The 11192-nt window shown below is 46.1% G+C and overlaps 1 protein-coding gene across 1 annotated transcript in view; it reads left to right on the top strand.

The window, feature by feature from the left end:
- The window catches only part of SLC35D3 (solute carrier family 35 member D3), a 6171-nt gene extending 650 nt beyond the window's left edge, over positions 1–5521 (top strand). Inside the window, exons 2-3 of the mRNA XM_057379282.1 lie at positions 7–421; positions 1634–5521. Of these exons, the coding sequence (XP_057235265.1) occupies positions 7–421; positions 1634–2463 (1245 nt within the window). The 3' untranslated portion in view covers positions 2464–5521. The remainder of the gene's footprint in view (positions 1–6; positions 422–1633) is intronic.
- The last annotated feature ends 5671 nt before the right edge of the window (positions 5522–11192 follow it).

An 11192-nucleotide genomic window follows, 5' to 3' on the forward strand; every position in this document is an offset into this window, starting at 1 on the left:
GGCCGGGCGCGGGGCGTCGCGGTGGCGGTGGCGCACGGGCTGTGCTCGGGCTCGCTGAACATCCTGCTGAAGTTCCTGCTGGCCCGCTACCACTTCGCCTTCCTGACGCTGCTGCAGTGCCTCAGCAGCGCGGCGGCGGCGCTGGGGCTGGAGGCGCTGCGGCGGCGGGGGCTGGCGGCGCTGCCGCCCTTCGGGCCCCGCCTGGCGCGCCCCTTCGCCGCCGTGGCCGCCCTGGCCACGCTGCAGTCCACCCTCACGCTCTGGTCTCTGCGCGGCCTCAGCCTYCCCATGTACGTCGTCTTCAAGCGCTGCCTTCCCCTCGTCACCCTGGTCACCGGCGCCCTGGTGCTCCGCGACGGCATGCCCTCGCCCGGCGTCCTCGTCGCCGTCCTCATCACCACCTGCGGCGCCGCGCTGGCCGGTGAGTGCGACCGCGACAGCGACCGCACCGGGGGAAGGGGGCGCGGCGGGGCACAGCGGGATGCGGCGGGACGAGACATGACGGGACGGGACGGGACGGGACGGGACGGGCGGCCGCAGTGGTGGCCGCTCCGGTTGGACTTCGGGAGCGGGACCGGGCAGGCAGCGCCAGCCCGAGGAGAAAGACGCGAGGGTACCGGGCCGTGCAGTCCTGGGGACAGCTGCGACCCCACGGGGGCAGGTGCAGCCTCACGGGCGGGAAAGTGCAGCCTTTCAGGGGTCGATGCAGCCCCGCTGTGGCTGGTACATTCTTAGAGGGCTCGCTGCAACCTTTTGGAAATAGGTGCATCCTTATGGTCCGTAAGGGGTCCGTATAAACCTGTGGGAGTAGGTGTAACCTTATTGCAACCCTTCTAGGGAAGGTACAACCTTATGGGGGGAAGGGTAGGCTTATGGAAGGCGGGTGCATCTACAGGGGTAGATGTAATGTTCTGGGAGCAGCTGCAAGCCCATGGGGCAATTGCAGCCCTACTGGGGCAAGTGTGATCTTATAAGGGCAGGTGCAGGCTTAGGGGCCAGCTGCAGCCCTCTGGGGCCAGGAGGACCCGTGTTGCTTTCCAGTCGAGATGTAGGTGGAGTGGGAGGCAAAGCTGGCACTCTGTGGCCCGACAGTACTCCTGGGTTGGGGGCTGCCTCAGACTGCAGAGTACATGCACAGTTTGTAGTTTAATCTGCGAAGAGGCTGGCAGGGGGCTCAGCAGGGTCGCTGTCGCTTCACGGACCCCACAGAGCTCCGTTGCTAGAGGGTGAAGCAGGGCCAGTGGGTTTGAGGACAGGCAGCCTGGCCAGCCAGAGCTGGATTGTGTCTGTGWTGGCAAAAGGATGCTCAGGATTGCTGTGTGCAGTTTCACCTTAAATCTTCCAGTGTCTTCGCAAAAAGGAAAAGGCAATCTGATTTTGGCTGTGAGATTTAGAGGGGGTGTGAAAGACATTCAATAAGTTCGCAGCTTACAAAAAAAAAAAAAAAAAAAAAAAAAAAAGCAATATCTGCAATATCTGGAGGCAAGACTTGGGACAAGCGTGACAAATCCTAGGGGTTATGGAAAGTGCAATGATGCCTATTTCCTAAATAGCCCTCTAGTCCAAAGCAGTGCTCTCTTTCTGTCTCTCATGCAACACCTATGCTTCTCTCTCTCTGTGGCTGTCCTGACAGGAGCTGGTGACCTGACTGGGGATGCTATGGGCTATGTGACAGGCGTGCTGGCTGTGCTGATACAYGCTGCCTACCTGGTGCTCATTCAGAAAACCAGTGTAGACAGTGAATAYGGACCCCTGACAGCTCAGTATGCCATCGCTGTCTCAGCCACCCCTTTTCTCATCATCTGCTCCTTTGCCAGCATGGATTCCATCAACGTCTGGTCCTTCCCGGGGTGGAAGGACCCTGCCATGGTATGCATCTTTATTGCTTGTGTCCTGATTAGCTGTGCCATGAACTTCACCACCCTTCACTGCACTTACATTAACTCGGCTGTGACCACCAGCTTCGTAGGGGTGGTGAAGAGCATAGCCACCATCACAGTAGGCATGGTGGCATTCAATGATGTGGAGCCCACAAAGTTATTCATAGCCGGTGTTGTGGTCAACACSTTGGGGTCTGTCATTTACTGCGTGGCCAAGTACCTTGAGACCAGGCGGCAGAGCAACTATGAGGACCTGGAGAAAGAAACTAGAGAAGAGGAGGGGAAAAGGAAGGCTGGAGACCAAGGTCTGTTTGCCATGGAGACGATTTCCCAGGGAAAGGGGGCTGAGGAAGCGGCAGTGGAAGGATCATCCACAGGGGACAGACGGAGTGGAGAGGAAGAGAAGGACATCACTGAGAAATCAGCCAAGGCACCTGCAGTTCAGGGAAAATCCACCATCACACAAGAAGTGAACAGAAGCTCTCTGAAGGAAGCCTATCTTGGAGTATGGAGGTTGGTGAGGGGTGCTAATTATATAAAGAAGGATTATTTGATAGAAAATGAAGAGCTACCAAACCCTTAAAAGGCAGATTTGAAAACCTATTGCTTGAGGACAGACACYTGGTTCTCTGTACAGGGGGAAAGGCAGAGCATACATTTCCACATCAATGCTTACAAATCCAAATCATTCAGGATGACTTTACCTCATTGTCAAAAAGCAAAAGGTCATGCTTTGGGCTTGCTTTCATCTGCTTTCAGTACGCCACTTTACACCCACCTCAGCTAAGGTGCTGACACTCTGATGCAGACATAGAGAGAGCTGGGTAGTGGGAAGTCACAGGGTGCTTGCCCAGCAGCCTGGGCTATGAGGGACATCAGTACCACTGAGTTACTCAGCAGTGCCAGTGACACAGCAGTGGCCTGTAAYTTAGGTTGTGTCTGGAGCCTTTTGATTTTTAACAGATTTGGAGGCTCTGTCCATGTGCTGTATCTGTATCCATCCAGTTATAGGTATTCTACATAAYTGATTCCTACAATATAAACTCGTGTTAACGGTACTTTTTTGTGCTCCTCTGTGTCAGTACAATTGCAACAGAGTTAGAAGTTGTGCCACTTCAGTTGTGTTGGTGCAAAATCGCCATCTTATCTGAAGAATTGAAGCTCTCCAGGCTGAACCTTGGACCTGGTTTACATAGGGTGCTTTGTGACTTCAGTAGAAATACTTTAATCTTGTGATGGTGTACATGAAAGCAGAACCAGATCTGAGCTTCTGAGAAGCTTTGATTGGCAAATCAAGGATGTCTATTCATGAGCTTTAACTACACGTAGCATTTGGAATATTAGCTTGACTCAAATAAAAGAGTTTTGAAATGTTGGTATGTATTGATTGGATTTGGGGAGGCTATAAAAAATTAGGGAGAAAGTGTGTGCCTTGTGTTATCCYTCCTTGTACCCTAAAGTTGGATGAATCAGAGCCAGGACTGGAACCCAGATGTCCTCTCCATCCATTCTCTCAAAAGCAGAGCCTGAGAGCAGAGCTGGGGACACCGACTCTGGAGTTCCCAGGGGTGYTTCTGCAGGACAGTGCTGCTACATCCTGGCCACGTGTTGGCACATGGCTTTGTGTGTATCCCCCCTCGCTGTCCCTGTGCCGTGCTGTCCAGTGGAACAAAGTGCGGGCAGGCAGGAGCTGCTGCGTGCTCCCGCAGATCCCATGGCTGAGTGCTTGGGGACTGGGATGCTCAGTGTGTTCAGCACAAGGACATCYGTGGCTTTGGTAGAAGCGGCTCCCCAGTGCCCAGACTGCCCCTGTYCCCATGGGCTGCGAGGGGCAGAGCTGTCTGTCCCCTCAGCCACTCCAGCGCTCGTGTGGAAAGTGGGAAGCAGGCACTCCAGTGAGGCCACTGCTGAATACGCCAATATTTTATCCCACATCTGTTTAACTGGAAAGACTGTGGAAACTAATGTTTGAGTGTATCTTCACCTGAGGGTATCCTTTTGGTGGGTGGGGGTACTTGGGTGAAACCTATGCTCACATGAGACAGAGAAAAGATTTGACTCTGAGTATTTCCCACCCCAAAAGGGTGCTGCAGCCATCCGGGCAATCTTGATCACGTACTGAAACAAGTTGTTATCATTTCCTGAAAAAATGAACCAAGTTTGTTGTTGTTGTTTTTAGCATTGTTATTGTTGTTATTAATTATTATTTATTATTAACTCTTAAGCCACTGAACTGAAAATCAATTATACCCACAGCTCTAATTAAGCAGTGCCTAGCCCAATGCTCTCTCCAGCCGAGCGGGCAGCATTAGCCTCCCAGCACGTTCCGTCTGAAGTGAGCAATTTGCCCAGCAGGGAATATTTGCAAAACTGCTCTCTGGGGGAGCTTTAGGTTCTTGTCAATACATGCAGGCAGAAACATCAGGTGCTGTGGCAGTATGTTTGCTGAGTGATTGCAGAAGTTGGCTGACCTGGCATCACCCAAGAATTTTGGAAGAGATGGCTGTAAGGAYATCTACACTAAGCCTGTGGCTGCTGAGCCGAGGGACAGGGCATGGAGACCTGTACATCATATGTTATGTATAGCCTGTGTTTAAGAGGTACTGGCTGAATGCCAAAACACGTTTACCTTCTGTTCRAGTTCCATATGGGATCTTTTCAATAAAAGTACTATTTATTGTTTCAAGGTTAATATGATAGGGCTTTTGTTGGTTTTTCAAATGCATCCTAAAGAGGTTTGTGCCTATGAGCTGTAGTTGCTGTATTACTGAAATTGCAATATTGAACTGCCTTGTAATCATGCAGATGGCTGCMGAGAAACMCACATTTCTGATCTGTCCTCAGTGYGTTCAGTGTTTTCTGTCCACAAAAAACATGGATCTTCTTACCACCTGGATGCCAGTCTTAGATCCCATAGTGCACACACCATGTTTGACACACGCTCTAGGAAGCTCACCCCCTGGACACTTGTTTCAGGACTTTTTTCTGGAGGGGATTAAATGTTTTGCCACTTACTGTTGTTGAATTATTAGTGGAAGTCTGTGGAAATTCAAACAGTTTTGACTATTTAAAAAGCTGCTGTTACAATGTTGTACATTTGCATGTGTAAGCCAAAATGTGATATTGTATTCTGTTTTTACCTGTAAATTCCATAAATTAAAATGGGAATGGGGCAAATGAAATYCACTTTTTCAGCAACAGACACTGTTGCACAATAAAATAAAAATGCTGCCTCGTGCTGAGGTATTTTAATAATCAGCGGAAGGCGGCAGAATGAGACATGGGAATAAAATGCACTGCTTTCCAAAAACCTTCTGGTTTTCTTATTGTTGCTACTCCAGGGTGCTCATTTTTGCTTCATTTATAGTTATTCTTGTGCCTTTATACCATCCAAGTTTCCTCAACATGTGACCACACACTGTAAATACTGTCATGGACAGGGGGACTAAGGACAGAGAAAGGAACACAGGATTCTGAAATGCTAGGACCTCAGTACAGCTCAAAATTTCTGTGGTTCTCAGCGGTGATGTTTGGTTACATATTTAAGATGATTTAATGTCACTGGTGTACTTGTTATAAGCCTAGAATAAATAAAAATAAAAAGATGCTCATTATTAATAGTTCCATTACAAAATAATTGCATTATTAAAGGACATAAAATTAATTTTATTTTACAAAGTTAAGTACTTGTATTACCATCTGTGTCACATGGCAGTGCTAGGTGGTGACTTAAGCATTAAATTTTACCTGTTTGCTTTGGAGGAAAGGTGCGTAATGAACCTGTGGCTGAAACTGGGCTGTGCCAGACCAGGCTGGGGTTGGTGATTATTGCTGAATTCATCTTAGAGCTCCACACAAATGTGCCTGCAGGTTGGTTTAGGGAAATAAACCGTCCTTATTGTCAGATAATAAATGAACCTGATGCACAATGACTGCTCTGAGAATAAACAGGAATTTCAGTGTCAACACATCTTTGAGTAACACCTGCTGTAGCACTCCTCGATATGCACGTACACGCACATGCACGCACACGAGCACACATGCAACAGGACAACAAAAGCCAGACTGGCTTCTCTCTAAATTAAAGAGAGGACAGTTTAGTTGGAGGCAGGTACAGTTAAAATTTCTAAGGATAAATTAAAAATTTGCRTACATTGCTGACAAACTAATCTAGCATTTGCCATAATTTCCACGGGGAAAATATGCAGCAATCTACGAAGAAACATCTGAGAGTGAAAGAAATTTTACAGTTTACTAACCAACACTCCAGACCCCTGCATATGTCTGGGGCTTAACAGCCTCCTGTAATTCTGTTTGCTGCAAAAATGCCTGTTTGCTACAAAGACTTTAGCAGGCAAAAAGGTGCAAGCCCATCAGCTCTGGTTTCTAAATTAACATAGAAGCATTTTGCTGCTTATCATGGTGAAGGCTTAACACCTTAAGCCTCTCTGTCTGTGTTCTATATAATTTCACTGGGAGGTTTCTTSTGTGGTTTTTTAACCTGGAGTCTCTAAGTGTAGTGCAGGCAATCAGCTCTGCCTCTCAATTAGCTGCTATATTCATGCTTCAGTAGATTGTTGAAGGTCGTCAGGAAGCTTTTCACTTTAACCTCATCCCTGTCGGGAATTGATGAGCATACACATGCCCTCCTTTCTCATCCTTTGTTTCTGCTGTATCTCCCAAATATGTTTTCCGGTGTCTATCCTGAAAACCTCTGCAAGTGGTGGAAGACTTGCCACAGAGGCTTCTGCTACTTTTAATTTTTTTTTTTTTTTTTCTAGAAGAGCAAGGAAGGGATGGACCAGCAGGATCTTGTATGTCCAGATTGCTTCTTTCAACCTTTGTGCACGTTTCTGCCCAGCAGCTCCCTGCATCCCAGATCCCTTTATAGCTCAGCCCTGGCTATGTCCCAGCTCCCTGCGGAGCTGAGCCCGGGCTGTGTACCAGTGTCCTGCGGAACCGGGCTGTGCACGCCTGAATCAGAGCCCTCCCTCTGCCAGACAGCCAGCCCTGAAATCCGCCTGTGCCTGCCCCTTTGGAGGGTCATTACACACACAGAACCAGGAGATTTTTTTTTTTTCACAGTAAGAACATTTTAAGTAATAAGGCTGCAAACCTGMTGTTAAGCCAGGCTTGTTTTTATTATGGGTGAACACTAAGAAAACCACTGCAGTGCTAGACATTGTGTTTGAATAGGAGAGTGGTAGCCTGGGATGAAAACAAAGGTAGAGAGCGTGGAAACAATGCTCAAAGAGGTACCTGGGATGGGATAAAGATGGATGAGGAAAATATGTGATTTACAAAATAGGATGGATGGGGAATATGTGATAGTTTGCAGAAATGCAAAATATTCTCTCATTAAAAGAAAAAAAAAAAGTGACAGCATTGGAAACCAACGTGAGGTGAATCTGTAGTGAATGCACTTGAATTTGGGCTCAGGAAGAGCAATGCACATAAAGGAGAGGCAGAGTGAATGAGCTGGCTGGGGGAAAGATAGCTGGATCTATTCTTTGTGGTTCTGTTATCTTTTTCTTTACTGGACAGTTGGAAGAAATTTTGCTCTGGACACACTAATTTTGTTAACAAGTCTGTCTTTTATCAAGTAAAAGCAATGTCAGTTCTGTTCTCAAAATTACAGGATTTTTTTTTTATTAGATGCTATTGATTTGATCAACAAAACAAGATTTCAAAAATTATTTAACAGAAATTAGGATTTCTCTGATAAAGAGCAATAACTTCTAAGGGCACAGACCATCTCTTGCCCAACATGGAGATGAAATGGGAGAGAATAATGAGTGGGAACTGGCCATGGTAGTAAACCTGTCAGGTTTACCAGCTGCTGTAAATAATATCATCAGTAGGTAAAAACAGCTGCAGGCTGCTGAGTATATCACCATTAACTCCTTGTATCTTGAGTTGTCTTMATTCTCTTAAGTGAATTTTTTGTCTTCACAGTATCTCTGCAAATTTGTCCTTAAGGTTAGTTTAACTCCAAACTGCGTGCACCTGGTTAAAAACAAAATATGGATTTCTCCTTCTGGTTACCAAACCATAGCTACCCTGGGATGTGAAGGGCAGAAAGGTTCCCTGTGTCAATGTATCTTTTTGAGTGAGTGAACACTCGGGAGCACAGAAAAAATGTTCCACAACTTACATCATTGCAAACATATGAAAAAACAGCTGAATATTTCCCTATCACAGTTTTACAGGAAAAAAAAATAACATTTCCTTAAGCATAGTGGCAGACTCAGGCCACTGAGTCTGAGTGTTTCCTGAACACCAGAAGGCTGATGSACACAAAATACACTGCAATTGAGTGCACAGCCAAAATAGTTGGCCCTGGGATTTAAAATATTCTCTAAAAGAATAGACAGAGGCTAAGGAGACATGGGTGCATTTGCCTGACACTATGGAAGAAATTTCTTAACTTAGGAAAGTTGAGGTGCAGGTCTCTGTGAAGATCTTCTGTTCAAAGAAGGATCACTGCCAAGCCAGCAGCACATTCCAAGGATTCCTGAGACAGCGTTGGACTTTCAAAATTGCTCAACCTTTCTTAAAATTTAAAAAAAAAAAAAATTAAAATTTATTATTAATAGAAGTTATGAATGAGCAGAATTGTCTGTAATATCTGGTCATGTCCTGGGGTRCCTTCTGAGTGCTGAACTCTTTGGGACCACCTGGATCTTGCAGTGGCTGGATCAAACCAATATGATTCATGCTGTATCCAGCTCTGTCATCCAACACAATCAGCACACTTTATTTTTCTCTCTTCTACAGATTCTACTTAGTAGAAACTTCTGGGATTCTACTTAACAGTTATAAAGCATGCTCCCATACTCATAAATGTCTTTTATAGCTGCCCCAAATATTCAGTGCTACTGTTCAGGAGAGATGCTAAGCAATAGCTGGCTGATGTAGAGGATGGAAATGACAGCCAGAGCTGCCTTTTCAATTAAAGATTTTGCAGAAAGAGTTTGGGTTATTTGCTACCCAAATTTTAGGCTTTCCCCACCTTTATCTACTTCAGTACCTTTCCTCAAAATCTGCAAATTTTGGTCTTGATTGAGCTTTAGCGTTGATTTGGAACCATTCTTTTTTATTTTCTTTCTGGAAACTTCATTTCTGCCTGTCTCCCTGTCGCTGGTCAGGTATGTCACAACACCCAGAGTCCTGTGCCTGGCACACACCAGCAGCCAAAAAACATCAGATGCCACTCTCAGGGTCAAAAATCAGGACACATTGTTCTGTACTTGAGCTTCATTACAGATTTATGCAGATTCATACTCATCATGAAAAGCACAGTAAGATCTTCAGATGACTTTGTCTTTCAGTAAGACCGAGCAGGCTTGGCTGTGTCTCCACAGTTAAAGCCTGGTTTGAAAACAAGATTATTTCTTAGTGGGGCTCCTCTTTGTGTTTTGTGTAGCTCCATCGTGTTGGCACATAAACTGGCAAACTGCAAAACCCAGGCTGTGGTATGGACACAGATTCCTAGGTGGCAATACAGGGCAGTCACCMCAACCCTTCCCAGCTGGCAWCAGGAATGTTCTGATTCATTGCACWAAGACATTTATGMGTTTTGTGCCTTGACCAAGCCTTCATTCAGTAGGACATGAGCCTAAATGAAAGCATTTTACTACATTAGGAGCTCAGTAGTGTCCCGTGTTTCACTTCCCCAAGCCAAGGAGAGCATTAGAAGTGGGTTTTAGGATTATTTTCTACCCCACCAAGCAGAAATCTGTGCTTGAGAAGCTAACATTAGGAATTCCAGCAATGCCAAGGTGAAGAAACAGCCCCTCTGCCCCAAATCTACTCAGGGCATTGCTGTGGCAATACAGGTGATGGTAAAAGCAGCWGCTGCAGGAGAAAGGAGTTTCTGTTGGTTTGGCGTGTTCCATGGCACTGTGTGGCACCATGACATCAGGAAAGGGCCACCAGTGGCTGAAGCCATGCCAGCACCCTCGAACAAGCAGAGCTGTGACTGCAGAGGCTGTTGGAGAGTAGCTCTGGACACTCAAACTGAGTGGGTGAGTGTTCTTCTGGCATCAGGGTTTTGCCCCTTTTCCAAAGCTCCTTAGAGGGAGCTGGCCCATCACAGCCCAGTCCCTCCCCAACCAGGGTAACAAGTTAGCTCAGGTGCTGAGTGGTATCGTGCTGAGGGAAAGGAACAGCAAAGATTTTACCTGTGCAGTTCAGATAGGCTATTACCATAGAAAAATTCTTCCTTTATTACTTTTTTTCCCCCCAGGCACATTTCCCTCTATGCTTCTGAAAAGAAATATGCAAATACACTAATAGTTTTTTAGAAGAAGAGATTTATTTCAGAAAAGAGTTCCTACAGGCAATACTCTGAACTCCTGCTGAGCTTGCAAAATCATTCAGTGTATGGAATGGATTAGGTTGGTGGCTGCCTTATTTCCATTGCCTTGGAAGTGCCTGGGAAAACCAAGATGTAAAGGTAAGGAGTGTAACAAAGAAGGAGCTCTGTAAAGCAGCTTTGCCTCAGCRACTCTTCAAACTCATTTGACAATGTCAGGGATTTGTCATTGTTCTTGAAGCTGACTGGACAARCAATTCTGGCATCTTGACAGTTGAGCCTTAGAATAAAAAATGTCACAAATTCAATCTCCTGAAGATAAGGCACAACCAGCTGATTGCCRGGGTGCAGGCAGCGCAGATCTGCCCCTCTATCGGTGAGCTCTGCTGCAATGGCATATCTAATTTAKGTAAGTGCATTTGCAGCATCAGGGTGCATAAAATCTGACTGAGAGTGGCTGCCAGTAGAGACACAGGATCAATTTTGCAGATTCATGCAAAAAACTGCTCTTATTTTAACTAAAATTCTAAGCTTGAATAACAATATAAAGTTGTTATAAGATATCAGGGAAGAAGGAAAGCCAAGGGAAGCAAAACAGTGTGCCACAGACACATTTCCAAATACTTATGGTGTTGTTGCTCTGCATTTTTCAGTCAGAATCATGAATAAACACTGAGTTAACAACAAGAAAGATATAGATCATTTGGATTATTTTAAATCCAGTGCCACTGTCTGACCCAAATGTAGGTACAGGGAGCCCATAAGRTGCTTCAGCAGAAATCACCAGGCTCTGAGCCATGGGCATCTCAGTGCATCACAGTACTTTCAAGGCTGGAGAAGCCCCCATGCACGACATGCAGGGATGTGGGAGGCTGGAAGCAAATGCATGAGCTGCCTTGTTTTGCCTTTGTGTAGCCAGAAGAAATTTAAAACTTCACAACAATTTCATTTGCTTCCTGTTCTCCTTCAGGAGCAAATCTCTCACCACCCTTTTT

This window comes from Malurus melanocephalus, unplaced genomic scaffold (genome assembly GCF_030028575.1).
Source record: "Malurus melanocephalus ecotype Western Australia unplaced genomic scaffold, MMel_1.1 scaffold_400, whole genome shotgun sequence".
NCBI classification, from domain to species: domain Eukaryota; kingdom Metazoa; phylum Chordata; class Aves; order Passeriformes; family Maluridae; genus Malurus; species Malurus melanocephalus.